General features: G+C 44.0%; 1 protein-coding gene across 6 annotated transcripts in view; it reads right to left on the bottom strand.

The window, feature by feature from the left end:
• Nucleotides 1–26,523, bottom strand: part of LOC149461194 (cytoplasmic dynein 1 intermediate chain 1) — a 595,554-nt gene that overhangs the window by 92,710 nt on the left and 476,321 nt on the right. For all 6 annotated transcript variants that reach the window (XR_016312930.1, XR_016312931.1, XM_089678653.1 and 3 more), the window contains one exon: nucleotides 21,933–22,058. Coding sequence is in view for 4 of the 6 variants with exons in the window: in XM_089678653.1 (XP_089534779.1) it covers nucleotides 21,933–22,058 (126 nt within the window). In the remaining 2 variants the exon portion in view is untranslated. The remainder of the gene's footprint in view (nucleotides 1–21,932; nucleotides 22,059–26,523) is intronic.

Genomic DNA, 26,523 nt, shown 5'->3' with positions numbered 1-26,523 from the left:
ATAATCAATCCAAGGCTCCCAAGTCCTCTCAAATCTGGACACATCGTCAGTGACAATACTCGTCAGTTTATCATTAACCATTATCCAGTTTAGTTTTTGTTTGACTCTTTCCTGCGGGATCAAGGATTGTTTCCAACTTCTAGCTATGGTAATGCGAGCCGCCAGTATTATATATTAAATTAATTTAATCGATTTTTTGGGAACATCAGAGGGTAGTATATTGAACAAGGCCACTTCCGGCGATCTACGGATATTAATTCCTGTTACTGAGAAAAGAAAATTAAATATGCGAATCCAGAATCTACTCATAACTGCACATTTCCACCAAACGTGGAACATAGTACCCTCTTGACCACAGCGTCGGAAACAGCCAGATGAAACGGAAGGATACATTATGGCTAGGCGAGCAGGAACCAAATACCATCGAAGTAGCGTTTTGTAGTTAGATTCAACAAGATCAGTGTTAATCGAAATCTTCGATAGGGCATGGGCCGCAGCCCGCCAGGTATCTAAATCTAATGAGCTATTTAAATCCCGTTCCCAGAGAGTCATGTAAGATAATTTAGTGAGGGGATCAACCAACGAAGCATAAACAATGGACAAGCGACCTCGCATCAATATTGATAGTTTTTAATGATGTGGGTTTAATGAAGCTTTAAGACAACAAATGCTTACTGCCAGTTGAGACTGCACCTCCAGTTTTTTCATTTACCACAGACAAGTTTTGGCACCATAATCTTTTCTTCTGTGGTCTGTAAACCATAATAAATACACCTGTAAATTGTAAAATTACAGTGAAAGATTCCCACTAGAGATTCTCTGGGCTCAATATCACTTGTGTGCCCCCGTTCATTTAGTGCTCTGTAAATGGAGGTTTTCCAATGCAAGATGTTTAGGTCCCTGGTATCAGCCCCTTGTAATCCCCTGTACAGCAGTGCCCAGATAGTAGGAGGGAGAAGCAGTATAAGCAGAAAATTAGATGTGCTGCATTGCTCATGTGGTAACAAAGATCATGTTGATAGCAGGAGAGAACAGAGAGACATGAGCTTATCAATGTGTGCTACTTCTGATCTCACTGTCCAATCACAGTGAAGTATTATTTAAAGAGAAACTGTTGTCACAAAAAACAACTGACTATTTTTTCTTAATCTATAATTATTGCAACTAATCTGCTTTTCTTTTGCTGATGGGCATGCACTAACTCTTGGCAGCTAAGCACTACCAAGAAGGAATTACTCTGACGAGCAGGGGCGGACTGACCATTTGGAAACTCGGGCACTGCCCGAGGGCCCGGGGTCAGTAGGGGGCCCCATGAGATGCCCCTGGTACCTTTTTCATAGGCTTTTTTGAGTTTCGGCAAGGAAACAGGGGCCCCATGATCCCCTATTGCCCGAGGGCCCCATGAGTTGTCAGTCCGCCACTGCTGACGAGGTAACATTATTGACATGTATTCTCACAAGAACTGGACTCCCATTCACGTGACTCCTTCCGTGCTGAAACTAGTACTGATATAAACATCCCCTATACATGGTACACGTGTCCAGTAATTGACGTCAGCTCTATGCAAGCTCTCTTTTCCCTGAAAATAAAGAGCTACAAGTATTGGACATGGCACCAGCGTCCAGGGACAACTGAGATTGTTATGTGAGGATTATGTATGCCATAGGAGAACACTACATGTTTAGGGGCTTTGGGCTTCATTCACTAAGCATTCTATTACCGCACCTGAGTATGCAGTAATAAACAACACAGCGTTTTTTGAAAAGATACCAAAATCTCAATTCACAAAGAAATGCTACTTAAATACCGCATGTGTATAACTTCTGAAATATTCAGTAATTACTGCTTGGGACAAGCATAGATCTATACTCAGACAAAAAAGCTAACGAAATAAAAACAAAAAAAAATGGGCGGACTGGATGAACCACTGTCTTTTTTTGCCATCACTTTTTCTATGTTTCTGTGTAATTACCACAGAGAACTATGCAGTAAGTTATCACAAACTTAATTCATTGGTAAAGAAATGGGAAAATGATGGCTCTGAAATTCCCACTTTCTTCCCAGCTACCACCAAAAAATGTTATGCAGGCAACAATTTAGTCATGGCTGGTATGGCATGAATTCGCTGGGTTGAGGGCTCAAGGTAACCTCTGAGTTGGGCATAGAGCTCAATAATTAGTGTCTTGGATAACTGGAACTTCTGGAGGGTATCAGCATCTGTGTAATTAACCAGCAATGTATGCTCCTTAAATAACCTTTCCCTTAAAATGACCAAGTAAAAGAATGACATTGTTACCTAATATGGTGTTGGACCACCTTTGGCATCGAAGACGGCCTGCATTCTCCTGGGAACTGACAAATATAAGTCTTGGATGGTGGAGAATGGAATCTGGCACCACTCTTTTTACATAAGTCATTCCAGTTTTCGCAGAGATGCTGGAAGCAGAAAACGAGCCCAAACTTTGTTCTCCAAAATTGACATAGGGGCTCTGATATTAAGATCCAGCAACTGCGGCACCCAGGAAAGGTGCATGCTTGTCAAACTACGATTTGACAACACCAGCTGTGTGGATCAGAGCATTATTTTCTTGGTAAATGGGACTGTTTTCGGGGAAACAATGTCTGTACCATAGGGTCCACACAATTGGCCAAAATTTGTACATAGTCTTTGGCAGTGCATCTGCCTTTTCAAGGTGATGATGGGGCCTGCAGATTACCAAGATATGGCTTTTCAAACCATGCATTACCATTGGCACAAGACAATCCTAGTAGTAAGCCTGGGGAAGGCATTCACCACACGTAATTACATCCAGTGGTTGGGAACAGTGTGAAGCTAGATTCATCGGACCATATTACAGTCTTCCATTGATCAATTGTCCACGATGTATGGGTGTTCCACCACTCTCTCCTTCTCTGAGCATTAATATCGGTCACTAATGGTTTGTCAGTTGCAACTCGCTGTGAATGTTTTGCTTATGGAGTTCCATCCGCACATTTTTTGTGGACATGGGCTTTGGAAGACTGAGATTGAGCTCTGCAGTCACTTTTGCAGCAGTTGTTTTCTTATTCCGGGTCACAATCCTGTGCAATGTCCTTTTGTCTCTTTCAGACGGTTCACCTTGTTGATCGCGCTTATGCTTATCACATGACCTTTGATACTGGACCTCACAACACGGCAATAAATTGGCAACTTCAGTCAAAGAGGCCAGCTAAGCGGCACCGACGATCTGCCCTCTTTGAAGCTCAGTAAGCTCTGACATGACTCTGTATTGCACGCAGTGAATGAGGAAAGTGAGACTTCCCACCTGTTCTCTAGGTGTCTCATCACACAGCGGAAACAAAAGAATGTTACATTACTTCCACTTTCAACATGAAACATGTCGTCACTTTCACACCTGCAAATCATGTAGTGTTTCCATATTTTTGTCCAACGCCTTTAGATATTCTCTTCTTCCTCCTCTGCATAGCTTTAAATTCCATTGGCCAATCAGTGATCACATGCAAAGTAGTAAGCAAGATGTCACTTGTGACATCATTGCTTACTATGTGTGAAATCTGTGAATGATCACAGAGGTCACATGGTACAAGGCTATTCACAACAGCCTTGTACCATGTGACAAGCTGGGACCAATCACAGCTCACTCAGTACTTCTCAATGAGTGCAAGAATGCAGACAGAGAGAAACAGAAATGATTGCTTTTACATCCTATATGGGTGTAAAAGCAATCAGTGTAAAAAAACAAAAAACAAATCTTCATCACCCCCCACAAGTAGTACAGCTAGGGTGACAGTATGTAAAAAAAAATAAATAAATAAAAAATAATAATATAAAAAAATAAAATAAAAATGTAAAAAAAAAATGTTTAAAAATTATAATTTTTGGTTATAAACTAATTTGGATTTTTTTTTTACTAAAAAGATAACGGAATAAATTTTGGCAAAGAGTTATGATGAAATATTATTTATTTGCAAAATTAAAAAAAAAACACTTTTTTTCAAAATTTTTGGACTTTTTCATTTACATAGCAAAAAAAATTAAAATCCCAGCGGTGAATAAATACCACCAAAATAAAGCTTTATCTGTGTCAAAAAAATGGTAAAAAATTCATTTGGGTACAGTGTTGCATGACCGCGCAATTGTCATTCAAAGTGTGATAGCGCTGAAAGCTGAAAATTGCCCTGTTCAGGAAGGGGGTAAAAGTGTCCGGACTGGAAGTGGTTAATAATAACATGAATATAAATAAAATGTAAATAAATGTAAAATGACAAAGATCAGCTTTTTCCCATATCATAGGTGTGTTTCCATGGTTCTCATGCTAAGAAATGCATGCAGCTCCACTTGCTCCACAATCCCTCCAGAAATGGCGCTGACGCCGGAAATGACGTCACTGCGCCACCGGAAATGATGTCAGTGCGTACCTAACGTGTTTACGTCACGATCCACGTGACTTCCTCATTTTTTTCATTAGCTTGGAGATACTGGCTACCCAGAGACACAGCTTTCCATAAAGCATCCACTGGTTTGCTTCAAGTAACACATGTACAGTACATTTAGTTATTCTTTATGTCTATCTTACACCATACTCTTTTATTCTATGTGTATACCCATTTTATATTTATTATTTGAAAATCAACATTATTTAGTCATTATTTAGTCATTTATTCTGGCTTCAAGACAGGCTAAACTGCTGTCTTTTTGAAAATCTTTCTTTTTGGCTCATACAGCTCACAGATCACTGATATCACAGCAGGAAAGGACAAACTAGCTCAGTGGTGGTCAACTTAGGACATATAGGGGGCTTTTATTGTGCCTCTGACATTACCAAGGGGATACACATAATATTCAGTATCTATAATTCTACAGAAGACATCACAGAACACTGTGAAGCATGGTGGACATCCTTTAGAAGATTATCAAATGATGCGGATGTGCTACAGGAGGGACTGGAGACTGGCCACGTACTCCAGGACACTGTCAGGCTGACACTGCTGAGTTCATTGCCATAACAGTCCCTTTATACACACCAATGATCACACTTCTATCTGCTGAGGTTATTGGTGATTGATCATTTCTGTTTGCTTTCTCTTCCTGATGAATTTTTAATGAATTTAAAATGGACCTTTCACAAATTTTATCAAGCAGCACAGTGGCTAAGTGGTTAGCACTTCTTCCTGGCAACACTAGGGTCGTTGGTTCAAATCCCAGCCACGGTACCACCTGCACAGAGCTTGCATGTTCTCCCTGTGCCTGCGTGGGTTTACTTTGGGTACTCCGGTTTCCTCCCACACAGGGGCGGACTGACCATTTGGAAACTCGGGCACTACCCGAGGGTCTGGGGTCAGTAGGGGCCCCCGTGAGCTGCCCCTGGTACCTTTTTCATAGGCTTTTTTGAGTTTGGGCAAGGGCACAGGGGCCCCATGATCCCCTATTGCCCGGGGGCCCCATGAGTTGTCAGTCTGCCTCTGCTCCCACACTCCAAAGACATGCTGGTAGGTTAACTGGCTCATGTTTAAATTGGCCCCAGTATGTGTATGTATGAATGTGAGCTAGGGACTTTAGATTGTACGCTCCTTGGGGGTTAGGGAATGATGTGCATGTACTACAATATATGTAAATCGCTTCATAGATTGATGGTGATACATAAGTACTTGTAATAGATAATAATAATACATTTTACAAGTCTGCATGAATACATTTATGTCACAATGTACATAAATGGTATAATGTTTTTAAATAGTTCAACCCTTTATCATCAAAAAGCCATCCCTGAGCTCCAATCAGGTGATTTTGCCTAGGCTGAGATGATGTCACAGGTCTGCTACCTACAGGAGAAAGCAGGAGAAAGCATTTCCCCAGTCTCAGTCCAACCTCACTACAAAATTGTGACTTTACAGCAAGTCCCAAAGTGAGAGGTGCAGCAAGGGCTGATCGGCGTCAAGCATTTATGAACAGAACCAAGAACTGCACAGGCACCAGGATTCACATGATTGTTTTATCTCAATCCAGGAATTGGTTGCTGACCCTGAATGATACATAAACAAAGCTGGCCCTTCTGGAGGAAGGAAAAGCATTGGAAGGCATTGTCAGGGGAGTATTCTGATCTCCATGAGAGGTACATAATACCTAGAAGCAGGGGCGGACTGACCATTTGGAAACTTGGGCACTGCCCGAGGGCCTGGGGTCAGTAGGAAGCCCCATGAGATCCCCCTGGTACCTTTTTTATAGGCTTTTTTGAGTTTGGGCAAGGACACAGGGGCCCCATGATCCCCTATTGCCTGGGGGCCCCATGAGTTGTCAGTCCGCCCCTGCCTGGAAGTGTTATACTTATACCTTAGTATGCATGCGTGCTGTTAACATGTATATATGTAAAAATAAATCAGATGCTGGGCTTTTGAGTTAAAAAGGCCAAAGCTGCTCTTCTCTCTTATTAACACACCGTGTGCCCATACTATACTATGTGCAGAACGATGCCACTGACTATCTGGCCCCCTTTTCTGTGATTTTATTTCTTGTCTGAGCCTCTAGTGGATTGAAAAAGAACTCCATGTATTTTTATTTGAAGGTTAAGTTCACCTTTAGTAAAAAAAAAAAAAAAACACACGATTTTGCAAGTAAAAAAAATTTGCATTTTGTGTGCTGCGGGAAAGTGCGTATGTTCCTGTAATGCAGAAATATAAACCCAGCCGTGCAGAATTTGTACCTACAACTCTTCCTGAAAGAGGCTTTAGCTGTTAAGGGAATGCTCAGTCCTCAGATTTCATGAGGCCGCGGTACAAAGAGATGTGCAGCAAGTTATATTGTCATGCAGAGGGAGGTGCAAGTTAGAGAAGACTGTTAGAGACTGCTGCCTGTTACAAGAGACTGTTAAAATAGACTTCTGGCCCCCAGGACTCCCCGCCCAAAAAAATGAAAAATCAGCAGCTACAAATACTGTAGCTCCTGACTTTTAATATTAGCGCACTTACCTGTCCAGGGACACTGCGGTGTCCTCACCCCAAACTCCAAGCCGATTCTTCAATCGGCTGTCGGGTGCTGGCAGCGCCATTTTGACTAAGGGAAATCAGCAATGAAGTCTTGCGGCTTCACAGCTAGTTTCCTGCTGTGCATGTGCTTTGTGAGTGGGCCTATGGGACCTGTGAAGTGTCCTAGAGGGCTGCGGGGTGGTGGGGAAGCAGAATATCCATCTCAGTTCACTAAACTGAGCCAGAAGTGGGAGCAAGTACCTGTCAAAACCAGGTACCTGCTCCCCCCTCCCCACCAAAAGGTGCCAAATGTGGCAGTGGAGGGGGGAGGAGGCAGATAAGCGGAGATTCCACTTTTGGTTGGAACTCCGATTTAACTGCTTCCGCGACACCCTATAGCAGAAATACTGCTACAGGGCTGCACGGGGCACAAAATCACACATATATATATATATATATATATATATGTAGCAGGAGATATTAATCCTGTCTCATGGCTGTGATCTGCTGACTGGCCTCTCCTGTGTAACCTGACACTTGCCCTGACACAGACAAAGCAGTGAGGGATTTCAGCCCCCCCCTTTCTCCTCTCAGACTGTAAGAGAGAGAGAGCCAATTATAAGAGCCATTAAAGGAGCCAATGACAAGGACTCTTTCAAGCAGGAAGTGCAGCTGCAAAGCATTGTGGACGATGGAGTTTTGAACAGAAACGGCCGTATAGGCTGATATGGAGATAGAATAAAAATAAAGAACTACGAAAGCCATCATGCTTAGGGAGAGGAGAATGAGGGGGGCCATCTTGGGTTTCTCCTGAAGGAGAGGGGGACTGCATGTGGCAGGAGAGAGATTGGACCTGGAAAAGAAGTGCTTTTGGGCAGTGCACTGGATGCTTGGTGATCTGCATCAGACAAAGGAACATCCAAACTGAGAGAAGTGGTCTACAGTACAGTGCCTACACTGACAGTGTGAAGGGCTCATCGTGAGGTGACCAGAGGAACCTGTCATTTTCAGGACGATCGTTTGGGCCTTTGTCACAGGATCTGGTGAGAGGGATTTCTCCCACTGTCAGATGACAGGAACACTGCACACATACAGAGACATCATACCTTGCTCATATTCACCAGGCACTGTGTTGTGTAGATGGCCCTGCTGAACAGACACCGTGTTCACTTTACTATACAAATACTGCCACAGGATTACAATTACACTTTAAGTGTTTAAGGAGTTTAAGTGCACCAACGAAAGTGGCTAGCTGAAGATCCCAACATTCATCCAGTTACAAAGAGACTAAAGTTACTGGTGCCATACGGGCACGCGCATGCGTAGTCAGGCCTCTATATTGCATGGTGTGTGAGGGATTAGCTTTACCTTGAAAGTAGCTATTAAGCATCATTTGGGTACAGTGTTTTCCTATTGGGATCATGGTGTCGGGGATTAGAAGGGAGAAGTCTGACACAACAGAGAGTCATTCTTCTGCTCTCCTTCTGCTTGGACATCATGGGGCCCATTTTATGAAGAGGAGTTCAATCCACTTTGAGGGCGCCATGTAAGTGTTTCCTCTGCTCTTGGGGTTATTCATGGTTGGAATCCCCTGAAAGCAGCCTGAGTGTAAAAGTGAGTTATATTGCTTTCCGTCACAGTATTTGCTGTTCTCTTGATTCTCCTAACATATACCTGTTGTTAATGTTTATTACTTCCCATAGAGGTCTACAGTAAAGCTGATCTCTGTGTTTTATTATAAAGTGTGTGCTTTTCATTGGTCCTTGCACTTACACTATTGCCAGGTGTGCCAGTGTGGGCTGAGACAGTTCTTGGGGTTGAGAGGCAGAGTGGCGGAGTGAACAAACTTAAGCAGCCCCTTCGGGGGTATCGCTACATGTGGGGGCTCGTCCGGGATAATTTCCAATACTCTGCAATCAACTCTTAAAGATAGCGCCATGCTGGACCCAGAAGTCAGCACCTCAAAGCCAGTGACATCTTTAGAAGAATCCCTTTCTCTGCTAGTGGCAGAGTTTGGCAAACTAGTTACAGGGCTTCTCGAGAACTCAGTAGGGTCCATCAATTACAGGTATCGCAAACTACAGTTCTTCTCGGGGAAAGTTCCCACACCTTCAGGAGAAGATGACTTTGATACTTGGATGGATCAAGCCATCCAAGCTGTGGAAGAGTGGGATGTGATTGACACGGTAAAGAGACAGAGGGTGGTAGAGAGCCTGCGGGCACCAGCTTCTGATGTAGTTCGAAACCTGAAACGGGATAAACCCACCTGCTCAGTTTCTGAGTGTCTAGAAGCACTCTGTGAAGTTTATGGGAGAGTTGAAGATTGCACAGAATTAATCTATCTCTTTCATCACACTTATCAAATGGAGGGTGAGAAGTTAATAAACTATGTCACACGGCTGGATAAAACCCTTCAACAAGTTTTAATGAAAGGTGGGATGAAAGCTGAAGAGGCCAATAAAGCCTTAATGCTACAGGTGCAAAGGGGAGCCCAGCCACTGGATCCCATTGTGCTACAACTTCGATCCAGGAGTCCAACTGACCTCCTCAAATTCATAAAGGCTATTAGAGAGGAAGAAGCTCTCATTGCAGCCAAGGCACAGATACCTGAGTCTGCCAAGGGTCTTAAACATGGTGCTACAGCTTACATCATACAGTCTGGGTCTGCATCGGAGACCAGCTCAGATGGAGGGCCCGTCAGCTCTATTGACACTTTGACACAAGCTATAGTTCAGTTGGCACAGGCGCAAACTACTCTACAGCAAACATTCTGTGGAATTCAGAAAACAGTAGGACAAGTGATGGAAGCCCATGCCGATATGCAACAATCACTTGAGGAAGTGAAGCAGACGGTGTCCACTCTGATCAAGGGAGGAAGGGGTGTTGTCTCCTCTAACGATAAGAAGTGTTATCACTGTGGAGAGGTAGGCCATTTAATCGCTAATTGCTCAAATGAAGAGAACCTGACAGACCTTACAGCAGAGTTGGTGAGAGCATTAAAGAAGCTGTCTCTTGGAAAGTCGCAGAAAAACCTTCAGAAGGCCCCGGAGAAGGAGCAAACTGGGTGCCCATCTGAAGTAGTGAGCTTCATAAAAAAAGACAAGAGGAGACAGCAGCGGAAGTCCAACCCTTTGCAGAAGGCTCCTGTTGTTGCCTCTGAGCGACCCAGTGCCCCATTTACTTTGGCACATACGGCCCAGCAGCGGAAAATCAATGCACACCAGATGTCCAGCACTCAAAGGAGACTCAAACCAGATCAGAATTTTCACAAGAAAGTACTGCGGATTCAGGCCACCAAACAGACTCAGATCCCCACCACCCCCAAGCTTCCAGACAGGCTAGTGGGACCTGCTCCTGTTGTTTCCATCCAAGTAGAGGGAATCTACACTAAGGCCCTTTTGGATACTGGAGCACAAGTGACCCTTCTCTACCGAGACTTCTATGACAAGCACCTCAAGCACCTGCCCTTGCAGAAGTTGGAAGAGCTAGAGATATGGGGCATTGGCACTCAAAACTTCCCCTATAATGGTTATTTACCAGTCAGGCTGACTTTTGATCCCTCGGTGGCTGGGAAAACTGAGACTTTTGACACGTTAGCAGTGGTCTGTCCTCGCCCAGTAGGGGTCAGTAAGGGTTCCCTCATCATAGGAACCAATACTGATCTGGTCAGAAGACTGTTGACGCCTGTTGTTCTGGAGTCAGACACTTCAACTACAAGTGTGCACCCCATGTTGAGACATGCCTATCAGCGCCTGGTGCAAGAACAGAAGGCTCCAGCTGAAGGAGTGGGGACCGAAGGGAGAAGGTGTTACAGCCTGGTGAAGTGGCTTGTTTACAAGCGTCCGTCAAGTTGAACTGGAAGCAACCAGGCCCTTTCACTGTCGTCGAGGCAGATGGCCAGAGGAAAGGTTCGGGAGTAGAGATAATTCCTGAAGTTGTTTCAACTAAAGCGTTACAAAGAAGTCATGGAAAAATCTCAGTTAGTGTCTGCAACATAACGGCCTTACCTGTGAAGATGCCAGCACAGATGTTGTTGGGACAAGTTAACCCAGCCACCCCAGTCTCACTATCTGATTTGGTGGGGGAAGAGAAAGATGGGATCCCTGCCAAGGAATTTTATCTGGAAAATTCTCCCCTTCCACCTGAATGGAAGGAAAGGGCCAAGGCTCAGCTTCAGGGATGGAAGGTTGCATTCTCCAAGAGTGAATTCGATGTGGGATGTGCAAAAAGTGCCAAACACCGAATACGTCTTAAAGAGGATAAGCCATTCAGGGAGAGAGTTCGACGGATTCCTTTAGGGGACTTGGAAGACCTGCGTGAGCAACTGGCAGAGTTGAAAGGGGCAGGTATAATCCGAGAGTCCCGGAGTCCATATGCTTCTCCAATAGTGGTGGTACGGAAGAAGAATGGTGCATTGAGGCTGTGTATTGATTATCGGACGCTGAACAGGAGGACCATTCCTGACCAATACACCACCCCAAGAATAGAAGACGCTTTGCAGAGTCTATCAGGGGCCAAGTGGTTTAGCGTGTTGGATTTGAAGAGCGGATACTATCAAATTCCCATGCACCCTGAAGACCGAGAGAAGACCGCTTTTATTACCCCGGTGGGGTTCTTTGAATTCGACCGCATGCCACAAGGCCTGTCCGGTGCCCCAGCCACTTTCCAGAGGTTAATGGAGAAGACGGTTGGAGACATGAACCCGATAGAGGTATTGGTGTACCTAGATGATATCATTGTCTTTGGCAAGACTCTGGAGGAGCACGAAGAGCGTCTAGAGAAGGTACTGAAGAGACTCCATGATGAGGGGTTGAAGTTATCCCTGGAGAAGTGCCAGTTCTATCAACCCTCGGTTAACTACCTTGGCCATATTGTGTCTGCTGATGGAGTGGCCACCGACCCCCAGAAGCTAGAGGCCGTCACTTCCTGGCCAAGGCCTACTAATGTGACCGAACTTAGGTCATTTCTAGGATTCTGTTCCTACTACAGAAGATTTGTTGAGGGATTCGCTAAAACAGCTCGCCCACTCAACGAACTACTGAAGAGTGGAGAGGAAAACGATGACCCTGATCTGCCAAAACCTGTTCGATCAGCTGGAGGTCCTAGGAAACCCAGAGAGTCCATTCAAGAACAGTGGACTGCTCAGTGTGAAGAGGCTTTCAGACAGCTGAAGTGGAATCTAACCACTGCTCCAGTTCTAGCCTATGCAGACCCAACCAAGCCATACGAGCTGCATGTTGATGCTAGCAGAGATGGGTTGGGCGGGGTGCTGTATCAAGAGCATGACGGGCACCTTCGGCCTGTTGCCTATGTGAGTCGGAGCTTGGCACCCACTGAAAAGAACTATCCCACACACAAGCTCGAATTTCTGGCTCTAAAGTGGGCAGTAGTGGATAAGCTGAGAGATTACTTGTACGGTGCTGAATTTGTGATCAAGACCGACAATAACCCTCTCACCTATATCCTCACTACGGCGCAGTTAGATGCCACAGGTCACAGATGGCTGGCTGCCTTATCTGAATTCACTTTCAGTCTGAAATATCGACCAGGAGTTGGAAACAAAGATGCGGATGCATTGTCAAGAAGGCCTCATTGTTCCAGGGACTATACTGAAGAATGGACTCAGCTGACTCCCGAAGGGGTACAAGCCTTATGTCAAGGAGCAGAACACCAAGCTGGAGGAGGATCCAGGGCCAAAGACCTTGGAGTGTCAGCCGCTGGTGTTCCCAGATGTTACTGCAACGTCACCCAAGTCGGGGATGAAGGCCTGCCAAAACTCTCCAAGAAAGACTTGCGAAGGGATCAGTTGGAAGACCCTCTCTGTAGCTTGGCATTGAAAGCCTTGGAGAGCCAATGCCCTGACTTGCTCCTCACTGACTCCCTTAAGGAAGCCCGTCTACTACACCGAGAGTGGGATCAGTTGCAGTTGCACCAAGGGGTGGTCTACCGAAGGGGCCCCTCTGGAGATCCTGGAGAAAGATGGCAGTTGTTCCTGCCAGAAAAACACAGAGAGACAGTATTAACTGCTTTGCACGATAGTCATGGTCACTTAGGACCCGACAGGACCTTCCACCTGGTGAGGGACAGATTCTACTGGCCCTGCATGCGAGCTGAAGTTGAGGGTTACTGTCACTCCTGCATTAGGTGCATCCAAAGGAAGACTTTGCCTCACCGAGCTGCCCCAATGGGCCACCTTCAGAGTCAGGGACCCATGGAGCTGGTATGCATTGATTTTCTAAGCTTGGAGCCTGATTTGAGTGGACAGGGAAATATCCTAGTAGTAACTGATCACTTCACTAGGTATGCCCAGGCTTTTCCCACGAGAGACCAACAAGCACCCACGGTGGCCAAGATCTTGGTGGAAAAATTCTTTGTGCACTATGGTCTACCTCAACGCATCCATTCTGATCAAGGGCGAGACTTTGAAAGCAGTCTCATCAAGAAACTGTTAGATCTTTTGGGCATCAGGAAGTCTAGAACCACCCCATACCATCCTCAGGGAGATCCCCAACCAGAGAGATTCAACAGAACCCTCTTGGATATGCTTGGGACTCTGACTTCTGAGAAAAAGCAGCACTGGAGCAAGCACATAGCAGCTATCGTGCATGCTTATAATAGCACCACAAACGATGCCACAGGATACTCTCCCTATCGTCTGATGTTCGGGCGCGAGGCCCGGCTGCCAGTAGATTTGGCTTTTGGCACGTCCATAGACCGTACCTCTGCAACCTCACACAGAGGATATGTGGACCGCCTGCGGAAAAGTCTGAAGGCTGCCTATGACAAGGCCCAAGCTGCCTCAGATGCCCGAGGACAGAGAAATAAAAGAAACTTTGACCTCCGGGTGCGAGTGCAGGACTTACAGCCGGGTGACAAGGTGCTGCTGAGAAACCTGGGTGTCCCTGGAAGACACAAATTGGCTGACCGGTGGAAATCGCAGCCCTATGTCATCTGCAAACAGCTGCCAGGACTCCCAGTGTACCAGATCCGGCCAGAGGGAAGCACAGGCCCGCTGAAAACTTGGCATCGTAATCATTTGTTGCCTCTATCTGAAGCAGTTCGTGTTCCACTACAGCCAGATCCACAGTCATCATCCAGGGCCCCCCAGAGATCTCGGCCAGTGACTCGGTTTCAGTCTTTGCTTCAGCCTGCAGAAGATGGAGACAGCGAAGATGAAGAGATGGGAATGGATTGGCTGTGGTTGTCTCAGATGTCTGAATCTGCTATCCCTCCTTCTCCTTCCACAGTGATTGACACCGGGATACTCAGGCCCGATGCTCCTGTGTTTGTGCCTCGGAGTCCACTAATTGAAGAGCTGACAGACTCTCAATCCTCTTTGATGACAGCAGAACCTGCAGACTTTCCATCCTTTATTGAAGAGGAAGTTAGAGATGAAGCTAAAATGCAGGAAGAGGAGAAGGTTGATGATGAAGAAGAGACCCATGTGCTTGCAACCCCAGAGCCTAAAGAACAGCGAGAGCGTAGGGTTATTCACCCACCAAAGAGACTAACATATGATACTTTGGGTGAGAGCTCTGAAGAGGTCATTCTCACTGCAAAAAGGACTCTTGAAGCACCTGATCCTTCCACCGCAGATTTGGTGGTTGACAATACTGACTCACCCCCTGACACATCTGGCTGGGCCATTCCAATTAAGGTGGCTTGTAGGCGGGACAACCTTCCATCCTATGTTAACTGGTGGGAGGTTCCTCTGCCAAGATTTTATGAGAATGTAAATTGTTTGATTTCCTGTGTGTACTAATTTGTTTTCTCCGCGTGTATATATCAAGCATGTACCAGGTCAAGGATTGTTACTGCCTTTGGAGGACCAAAGGTTCTTTGGTGGGGGGAGTGTGTAGCAGGAGATATTAATCCTGTCTCATGGCTGCGATCTGCTGACTGGCCTCTCCTGTGTAACCTGACACTTGCCCTGACACAGACAAAGCAGTGAGGGATTTCAGCCCCCCCCTTTCTCCTCTCAGACTGTAAGAGAGAGAGAGCCAATTATAAGAGCCATTAAAGGAGCCAATGACAAGGACTCTTTCAAGCAGGAAGTGCAGCTGCAAAGCATTGTGGACGATGGAGTTTTGAACAGAAACGGCCGTATAGGCTGATATGGAGATAGAATAAAAATAAAGAACTACGAAAGCCATCATGCTTAGGGAGAGGAGAATGAAGGGGGCCATCTTGGGTTTCTCCTGAAGGAGAGGGGGACTGCATGTGGCAGGAGAGAGATTGGACCTGGAAAAGAAGTGCTTTTGGGCAGTGCACTGGATGCTTGGTGATCTGCATCAGACAAAGGAACATCCAAACTGAGAGAAGTGGTCTACAGTACAGTGCCTACACTGACAGTGTGAAGTGCTCATCGTGAGGTGACCAGAGGAACCTGTCATTTTCAGGACGATCGTTTGGGCCTTTGTCACAGGATCTGGTGAGAGGGATTTCTCCCATTGTCAGATGACAGGAACATTGCACACATACAGAGACATCATACCTTGCTCATATTCACCAGGCACTGTGTTGTGTAGATGGCCCTGCTGAACAGACACCGTGTTCACTTTACTATACAAATACTGCCACAGGATTACAATTACACTTTAAGTGTTTAAGGAGTTTAAGTGCACCAACGAAAGTGGCTAGCTGAAGATCCCAACATTCATCCAGTTACAAAGAGACTAAAGTTACTGGTGCCATACGGGCACGCGCATGCGTAGTCAGGCCTCTATATTGCATGGTGTGTGAGGGATTAGCTTTACCTTGAAAGTAGCTATTAAGCATCATTTGGGTACAGTGTTTTCCTATTGGGATCATGGTGTCGGGGATTAGAAGGGAGAAGTCTGACACAACAGAGAGTCATTCTTCTGCTCTCCTTCTGCTTGGACATCATGGGGCCCATTTTATGAAGAGGAGTTCAATCCACTTTGAGGGCGCCATGTAAGTGTTTCCTCTGCTCTTGGGGTTATTCATGGTTGGAATCCCCTGAAAGCAGCCTGAGTGTAAAAGTGAGTTATATTGCTTTTTGTCACAGTATTTGCTGTTCTCTTGATTCTCCTAACATATACCTGTTGTTAATGTTTATTACTTCCCATAGAGGTCTACAGTAAAGCTGATCTCTGTGTTTTATTATAAAGTGTGTGCTTTTCATTGGTCCTTGCACTTACACTATTGCCAGGTGTGCCAGTGTGGGCTGAGACAGTTCTTGGGGTTGAGAGGCAGAGTGGCGGAGTGAACAAACTTAAGCAGCCCCTTCGGGGGTATCGCTACATATATATATACGTGATTTTGAAGTTCCAGGTAGGTGGCGCACGCACTCTACCCGCATCGGTTGTCAATCACAGGGTCCCAGCTGGTGATTCCCTGCCGACACCCAGCAATCTCCGAGTATTACCGACGGGGGAGAGACCTGTATGTAAATAATACAGATCTCTCCCTTGTCAGCTCCTGCACACTGCTTTGTATGAGCCATACAAAGCAGTGTGCCTACAGTGAAAAGTAAAATAGCACAGTAATAGTAATAGCACAGTATTTTACATAGTAAAATAGCACACAGTTGATCGCCCCAGATGTTAACCCCTTCCTGCCCAGTGCCATTAGTAAAGTGTCAGTGCTTTTTATTAGCACTGATCACTGTATTGGTGTCACTGGGGATTTAATTTTCCCCAGTGTCAAAATGCCACACTATAAGTCGCTAATCGCTGCTATTGCAAGTAAAAAAAAAAATTCCAGTATCTATACCGTCATTTGTAAACGCTATAACTTTAACATAGACCAATTCTATGTTAGAAAAAAGGACATAAGTGCACCGTTGCATGACCGCGCAATTGTCAAAGTAACGCAGCGCCGTATTGCAAAAAATGGCCTTGTCAGGAAGGAGGGTAAATCCTCTGGAGGGTAAGTGGTTAAAGACCACGTCCAAATTACAGACGACTAAAAAGAATTTTGCAAGGTTACAAGAATCTGGTAAAGACTACTGATTTACAATACTGCTGTGCCTTGCTGCCATTGAACAAGAGACCCGCGGACTCTAACCATGTTACCTAACATGAGCATAGGGCAAACTATAGTGGAATTGAGCATATTGAAGAAGAAAAGTAATACCCAAACCGGCCAATGGTGGTACTGTACAGGGGCGGACTGACAACTCATGGGGCCCCCGGGCAATAGGGGATCATGGGGCCCCTGTGTCCTTGCCCACACTCAAAAAAGCCTATAAAAAAGGTACCAGGTACATTTTATGGGGCCCCCTACTGACCCCGGGCCCTTGGGCAGTGCCCGAGTGACTGAATGGTCAGTCCACCCCTGAACTTGTCTCATCTAGTACCCAAAATTTACTGGGGAAGACAGATTCCGTCAAACTTACACTGGGGGGTAACTAAACAAATGTACAAAACTAACTGACGTCTGAAAACTGTTTATATCCACTGAAGTCCACTAATTATATCCACTGAAGCCGCTGTTTGTTTGGGTTGAACTGCTATCAATGAAAGTGGAAGCAATTTCACAACTCCCAAAATTTCCACAAGCAAAACAGGGATGAAACAATCCATTTAACTGAGTCCATATGTCAACGCATTGCCACTTCTCCTTGGCTTCACCCCTAGGAGGGTTTAAAAATAAAATGAGTCCAGATTTATGCCAGTCATTATGCCAGAGGTCAACCACGACCCATACAATGGTACAGAAACACTTATAAAGCCATAAGTGGCTCTGCAGTGACCACAAAATAAAGTCATCCATACAGCTTTCCTAACCACATCCTTTTACTTTTCAGAGGGCAGAAGCCTTAGAACACATAAAAAGTTAATAACAGACACAGTGATGCTAAAAACAGACTTGTCATGAAAATTGAAGTTGATCCATAGGACAAATGCCACCTTGGCCATCAAGACCAACTCTGGGCCTATTTACCTTCACAGGTTTCAAGCAGACCCAACTTCTCGTTCCTCAGGAGGACCTTATTCTTAGGTTAGGTTTACACTTACAGCTGGGGAGGGACATAAAAACAGGCAGTTGAGCTGAGTTTTTACCAATCCCCAACTGCCCTTCCTTTAAACTGATTGTAAACGCTTTTTTTAAATAACAAACCGCTTTATATTAACCTGCTCTGTGCAATGACTTTGCTCAGAGCAGCTTCAATCTTCCTCCTCTCAGGTCCCCCACCGCTCCCCCACCAGGACTCCTGGCTCAGCCTCTTCTCGGTGTGCCACCATATTGTGGCACACCAGTGGCACACCTGTGTTGCTTTCTCTTGTGGCACACCTGTGGGCTCAATCCTGAGCTATTCTGTCTGTGTCTATAAATACAGACAGTGCGGCTCGGCCACACACCCCAAATCACTCATAATTAGAGCCAATGGCTCCTGCTGCTATCAATCTGTCCTGTGAGGAGAGAGACAGCGGAAAGAGCCAATGCATAGAATGAATTAATGGATGCAGATAAACAGGTACAATTTATGCAGAAGGGTTTGTTCCATCTCTGGTATCACCTGAGGCATATACTTGACTGGGTATATGTAAAGGTTTACAACCACTTTAAAAAGGTAAGCAGCATTTTTGTTTTGTTATGCTATGTGGATGGGAACATGTAACAAATACAAAGTATGTTATTCAAATTTGACTGCAAAAGTGGAAATGCACTTTAACCCTTTGACGCCGACGTCACACAAATATGCAGAACTGGCCTTTTTTCCGTGGGGCCGCATATTTGTGTACCTTTCTTTGTGCTGGGAGTGCACCGCACTGCATGCTCCCAGCACAGAGACAGCGGTGTCACTGAGAGCCCCAGGTCCTGTTCTAACGATCGGGACCCGGGACTCCCAATTCTGGGTCACATGATCGCTGTGATAGCCTCTGATTGGCTATTACAGTGATCAGCCACTGTATAGCCCGGCCCCCTTGCTTTTTTCTCTCTCTATGAATGGAGAAGAGAGATACATTGTATCTCTCTAACTCCTGGCATACGGAGAAAAAAAATGTTGTTAAAAAAAAAAAAAAAAAAAAAGATAAATAAATATTAAAAAAGAAAAGAAAAAACAAAGAAAAATACCTAGATCAAGGTTTGATCTAGTTCAGTGCCAGGGTTAGTGTTTGGGTCAAGGTCAGGGTCAAAGGTCAGGATTTAAAAACAAATTGGTATCAGTGTCAGTTAGTGTCAGTGTGTTTTAGGTTAAAAAAAAAAAAGGACAAAAACAAAATGCGCACGGGTACAAACAACAAATAACATCAACATATATGGTATCGCTGCGATCGTCAAGAGCTGAAGAATTTATTTTGGGTTGTTCTTTGGTGGTAAGCTATGGTTGTAACAAGAAACACACAGCTAAATTTTTTTTTTTTTACTATTTTGGGCCAGTTTTCCTTTGATAAAAAAATATGAGGAGCTATCCATTACCATTTACCACCAAATGAAAGTCCAATTTGTCCTGAAAAAATAAATCAAGGTATAATCCACCTGGATGTACAAAGTACAGTTGCAAGAAAATGTATGTGAACCCCTTGGGATTACGTGGAGTTTTGCATGAATTGGGCATAAAATGTGCTCTGAACGTCATCTACGTCACAACAATAGAAGAACACAGTCTGCTGAACATAATACTACACAAACATTAGATGTTGCCATGGTTTAATTGCACATAACATGTAAACATTCACAGTGCAGGGAGGAAAAAGTATGTGAGGCCCTAGCTTAATGACTTCTCCCAGAGCTAATTGGAGCCAGGAGTGAGCCAACCTTGACTCCAATCAGTGTGATGATATTGGATGTGTTGCTGACAGCTGTCCTGCCCTTAAAAAAAACACACACCTGTTTTGGGTTTACTGGTTTCAAGAAGCACTGTCTGATGTGAACCATGCCTCGCAGAAAAGAGCTCTCAGAAGACCTACAATCAAGAATTGTTGACTTGCATGAAGCTGGAAAGGGTTACAAAAGTATCTCCAAAAGCCTTGATGTTCATGTGTCCACGGTAAGACAGACATATACTTTTTCTTGCAACTGTAGTTGTAATGATATGGACGGTTTTACTAACACATGTCAACGTTGCAGAATTGTGCTTAGGCATTTAGATTTGTTTTACCCTTAGGCGTGAAGGGGGTAAGTACTTTCTGAGCCATTGACCCAGAATACATGTGCTGGTCAGGAAAGTCAGAGACCAGTCAGAAGTCCTTCTCTGCTTACATATTCCAGAAACTAGTGTTTGCAGTTGAAGAAATCAATGACAACAGCCCATATTTTTCTGGTTTCCTATAAAGGGGGAATCTTTAAACCAAGAAACTAAGAAGATATTTTTCATAGGAATAGCAGCGTCTGTGCGTCTCTCATGACTTGTTTCTCTTAAAAGACTATCCCAAAAAGCTACAAAATATGAAACTAGCTGAATTTTGAATAGCTGGCATATTTCCTGGGACAAATCTTCAAAAGCCGGCAATTATGAGATCCCTGTTTGGCATTTATTGGTTGCATAGTTTAGTGATCTACAAGCATGAGCTTGTACATATACCTTATGCTTCAAACTGTTCAAAGTGGCTTAGAGGTTGGTTGGTACTCTTACCTTGCACCACTGAGGTCCTGGGTTCAGTTCCCCTCAGGGATGCATGGGGTTTGCATGTTCTCTATGGGTTTTCCATAAAGGGAAACTCCAGTTTTGTAGGGAAAAAATATAGCAAATAAAAAAAAATAATATAGCATATACAATTGTTACACAAACCATATTGTGATTTAAAGCGAATCTTCACCCATTCTGATCACTTGGCTCCTTTGCATCCCACTCATCTTACGCTGCTGATATATCGGGTTCTTTTTTTACATTTTTGTTTGCTGGTTTTTTCTACCTTAGTTTTGGCCCACTCCAACATTCACCATCTTTCACCTAGGTGAAGGATGTCAGTACCCCAAGTGCCTGCATGACACATATCCCAGGAGGACCAGGATGCCCAGGATGCCCTGCATGTCATCCCATTCACCAACGGAGTAGGGAGGCGGACCTACCAGTGCATCATCAACAGGGACATATTTGCCACAAGGCAAACAAGGCGTTTGCCTAGGGCGGTACTTTTCAGGGGGGCAGCACGGCGGCCACTCCCCCCCACAGAAGTGACACTTAGGGGCACAGAGGGTGTCTGGTGTCCTACTCTTATTCCTGGGTGGATCTCCAGCAGATGCCGTGATATGGGTGGGAATTTAACTTCTCCTGGGTAATCCACCTGATTAGTATCTAGTTTAGCCCAGTCCAGCCCAGTTACATGCCAACCCCACCTCTCTCTTATTTGTGATCACTGGGCAGCCTATGGCAGCCTGTCCCTCCCTCTGCAAGCTCCGCCTCCTGGCACTTGTTATCCGGTTTTAATGTACAGAGAAGCAGAGGTGGAGCTCTAATAGGAAGAGGTGGAGCCTATAGATGAAGGGGTCGATCATAAACAGGAAAGTGCAGGAAAAATTTAGATGGGGGTGCCCCCATCTTGGGGAATCTTGGCAGGACAACACTGGATCCTCGATGCGGGTAAGTATCTGAAGTGTGTCCAGCTCAGCCACACCCCTAACACCCCCAGAAATGTCATTTTCTGCTTCTGTGAAGAACTTTGCACTAAGGTACAAGTAGGGTTTTAGGCATCCTCTGCAACAAAATTTCATTTTTGGTGAGAAAATCCCCAAGGGCTATATACTGCTAAAGGGATGCAGACACGGTAACTTTTCTAATCCCTGAAAGTGCATCAGCTGCTTGTAATGAATTAGTTTCTCATATTCAGAATCACTCAATGCAAGACATGATTTATTCCTTCTGAACAGAATCAAATAGGAATCTACAACAAAGTTTGTTAAAATCCCAGCAAATTTACATTGATCACCCAAAATGGATTGTTTTTTTCTCAACAAAAGTGGAGTTACTCTTTAAGGTTAACTGATAAAAGCTGACTTTCAATTTTTTTTTTTTTTGACCGTGAACAAAATCTTGGCACAACTCTTATTTGTGTTACCTCTCCGACATCATAAATCCAAATCCGGCCTTCGGAATCCCCAACCGCCACCTCTCGGCCGCTCTGAGCCCAGCGTACGCGATTCAGTGCAGACGATCCTTCCACAGTTGTGCTTGCAGTGGGAACCTTTCATATTGCAGAACAAAAAGAACATAAATATTGTCACTGCGATTGCTGAAGCCTCAGCCAGGCCATATTTCATAGTAGTTTGTTCATATTAAATATCTTTTTTTTTTTTCTGTTGAGATACAGTATACCCACTTAGATAAGTTCACCACCCCCTGCAGACAGCTTCTTGTAACATAGATGGCTTTGAGATGGCAAAACAAGGATTTATTGTTCTGTAATCACATTCCCCACTGCGCTATGGGAGGAGAACAAAAAATTCAACAACGTATATTTTCCGTAGTAAAAGGGCAATGAATGTAAGCCATGAGCATTTTTTCCATGTTATGTGCAAGAAATATGCAAGGAAAACCACAACAGCTCCCATCTCATATACAGGTATGGCAGCTATTATCTGGAATGACGGGGAATTGGAGGTTTCCGGATGGGGGTTCTTTCCATAATAAAAAGACACAGTCAATAAGAGCAACCAAATAGTTATTTCTTTCATTGTTCTGGTGGCTCCAAGCTAGATTACTGAGCTGTGCTAATCAATACAGCCCTTCAATAAATCAGACAGACAGTATAACTTAAAGCTGAAAACGTATAAAACATACACATTAATGCAGCTCTTTAATCATTCAAAGTATTATTTAAATGCAAGCAGTGTAAGTAACTGAATGTGATCTGGTATTAGCGTTTTACAGTCCCTTTACAGCAGGGCTGGAGTATGAGAGGAAGAAGCAGCACAAAGAGTCAATCAATTCACGTGCTGACAAGAAACATGCTGATTGAAGGAGAAGGCAGAGTGACAGAGACATGAGCTCACCATTTTGCTGCTTCCCCTTTCACTGGCCAGTCACAGGCTTGGGGCAGGTCCAGGACAACCTGGGCTCAGAGTTGAACATAGCTCGCTATCAGGCTGAGGACATATAGTATTGCGGGGAATGTGAATATTGCAGTAACAGCTGGTTTTGTTAAGACATCTTTTAACCTCCCTAGCGGTCTGATTATGCCCATATTTCTGTGCTCAAAACGGTACATTTTTCTTGCATGGAAATATGTATTTCTTTATTGTAGGCCTGTCATTTTTAGGCATAACTCACTGAAATCTGTCTGAACAAGAGTCTAGTAAACATCCCGGGTAGGATAAAACTTGAAACACGAAATCATAAATTATAATTGAATAAATAATCATAAAAAATAATAATATAATAATAATAAATTTAATTCAATATTATAATCAAACCAAAAACACAGAAATTTGAAATATAGCGCCAAGTTCGCACATCACTGAGCAAAGTCGCAGAATCGTTTTCAGTGTCTGATGATGAATTTCCCCCACGAATCATTATCACTCAATTCTGCAAGTGGTTCTGATTTACTATCGCTGTTCTCTAGCCGGTCTAAAACCGCTTTTGACCTAAAGGGACGCTTTTTGGACGCCATGGACGTTTCTCAGTTTCCAGGCAGAAAGAACAGTAAAAATGCAGGCAGGGCACAGGACAAAGCACTCGGGACAAAATGTATGTGAAATGGTTTGATACAGGAATGTTTTACTATGTGATTTTAGTGATTTTAGTGAATGTCGCGTTTTGTCATTTTCAAATTTCCCGCCGTTCCGTCCCCGTACATCCCGACGCTCGCAGGGGACGGAACCCAGATGACAGATGTCCGCCGGAGGACATTGCCGGGAACACTGCAGGAGGGACATCGCGGGAGCGCAGGACAAGGTAAGTGTTCGAGGGATACTAAAACTTTACCCCGAGCTACACTCGGGAATACCGCCAGGGAGATTAATGCACTGTTCATTTTATGTTGTTATTTGTGGCTGAAGTTCTGTTTAAAAGGTAACCAACATATGGGCAATTCATACCTACTGAGCATATTGTGAAAAGTATGCATAAGCAGAAGTTACCAACAATGAAAATGGTTCATAGATCCAGAAAATCGCAGAAGAGACATGCAATTTAGTTTTGGGCACCAATTCACAAAAAGAACATTGGGGAACTGGAGAAAGTACAGAGAAGGGCAACCAAACTGATAAGAGGCATGGAGGAGATCAGCTATGAGGAAAGATTAGAGGAACTGAATTTATTCTCTACTGAGAAGAGGAGATTAAGGGGGGATATGATCTCCATGTATAATACATAAGGGGGGGATATGATCTCCATGTATAATACATAAGGGGGGATATGATCTCCATGTATAATACATAAGGGGGGATATGATCACCATGTATAATACATAAGGGGGGATATGATCTCCATGTATAATACATAAGGGGGATATGATCTCCATGTATAATACATAAGGGGGGATATGATCTCCATGTATAATACATAAGGGGGGGATATGATCTCCATGTATAATTCATAAGGGGGGATATGATCTCCATGTATAATACATAAGGGGGATATGATCTCCATGTATAATACATAAGGGGGGATATGATCTCCATGTATAATACATAAGGGGGATATGATCTCCATGTCTAATACATAAGGGGGGATATGATCTCCATGTATAATACATAAGGGGGATATGATCTCCATGTATAATACATAAGGGGGGATATGATCTCCATGTATAATACATAAGGGGGGATATGATCACCATGTATAATACATAAGGGGGATATGATCTCCATGTATAATACATAAGGGGGGATATGATCTTCATGTATAATACATAAGGGGGGATATGATCTCCATATATAATACATAAGGGGGGATATGATCTCCATGTATAATACATAAGGGGGATATGATCTCCATGTATAATACATAAGGGGGGATATGATCTCCATGTATAATACATAAGGGAGGATATGATCTCCATGTATAATACATAAGGGGGGATATGATCTCCATGTATAATACATAAGGGGGATATGATCTCCATGTATAATACATACGGGGGGATATGATCACCATGTATAATACATAAGGGGGGATATGATCACCATGTATAATACATAAGGGGGGATATGATCTCCATGTATAATACATAAGGGGGATATGATCTCCATGTATAATACATACGGGGGGATATGATCACCATGTATAATACATAAGGGGGGATATGATCACCATGTATAATACATAAGGGGGGATATGATCTTCATGTATAATACATAAGGGGGATATGATCTCCATGTATAAATACATCAGTGGTTCATATAGTGAACTCGGTGTAGAGTTATTCCCCCTGAGGTCATCACAGAGGACAAGGGGGCACTCTTTACGTCTGGAGGAAAAGAAATATAATCTCCAAACACGGAAAGGTTTCTTCACAGTGAGAGCTGTGAAAATGTGGAGTAGACTCCGTCAAGAGTTGGTTCTGGCCAGCTCAGTGGATTGCTTTAAAAAAGTCCTGAATTCTTTCTTGGATACACAGAATATAACTGGATATAACATTTATAGGTAAAGTTGATCCAGGGAATATCCAATTGCCTCTCGGGGGATCAGGAAGGAATTTGTTTCCCAGCAGGAGCAAATTGGATCATGCTTTGCTAGATTTGTTTTGCCTTCCTCTGGATCAACTGTGGGTATAGGATTATAACTTTTTTTTTTTAATGGCTGAACTGGATGGACTTTTGTCTTTTTTCAGCCAGACTAACTATGTAACTACATAGAATGCATGAAGGTAAAAAAACTTGAGCCTTTAGAACCACTTTAGTCCCTAGAAGGCCTGTCTACTATAATTATGAAAAGAGGCAAAATAAAATATTCAAGCATAACTGGTAAAATAAAAGATGCAGAGTAAAGGTGTTATGTGTGAAAATTGTTAAATATTGATGCTTTAAAGAAAAAGAATAGTACAACACGGACAGCAACAGGTACATGGGTGTACCTACAGCAGTCTGAAGTTTTCTCTGTCCTGTCTGTGTGATTCCAAATCGCTCCTGCACAGCATTGCTAGATGACTAAACGCCAACTGTCCACAAAGCTGACTTTCAGATCCATGTGGCTCCCAGGGCACAGGACAGAGGAACTTCAAGCTAAGAGTTACACATGGACTCCCATGGCGCTTTTATTCAAACACGCGCGTCTTACTTTTACTAGGCTTTTTATGTGACAGGTTTACTTAACATTTTTTCCACAAAGCAACATGATCAGGAAAGAAGATCCCACTACAATTTTCAAAGTAGCAAACTGCATTGTGTTGGAGGTCTGTGATATTTTTTTATAATTCCGGGAGAAGGTCGCAGTTCCATCGGAACAATGGTCAAATAGAACATGGACCCAACAACTATGCAGAAAGCAGAAATATACATACTGTATATAGATAACGCTCTTGAGGAGGGGTGAAACGTGTTGACGTATTTCTGGTTGCGGTGGAGGCGTAGTGACGTCATGTCCGGTGAGTGCGGCGCACACTGGTTTGCAGCGCTCTGGAGCCATTTCCTGCCTTTCCTGAAGGGAGATTGATTTTCAACTGCTGCCAGTTCACTTCTTAAGGAGCTATTTGTATGAAGTTGATC

The sequence above is a fragment of the Staurois parvus genome, unplaced genomic scaffold (assembly GCF_062004578.1).
Source record: "Staurois parvus isolate SC_StPar_1 unplaced genomic scaffold, SC_StPar_1.0 ptg000208l, whole genome shotgun sequence".
Taxonomy (NCBI): Eukaryota; Metazoa; Chordata; class Amphibia; order Anura; family Ranidae; genus Staurois; species Staurois parvus.
Note: the sequence above shows the minus strand (reverse complement) of the source record. Positions and strands in the feature narration are given on the sequence as shown.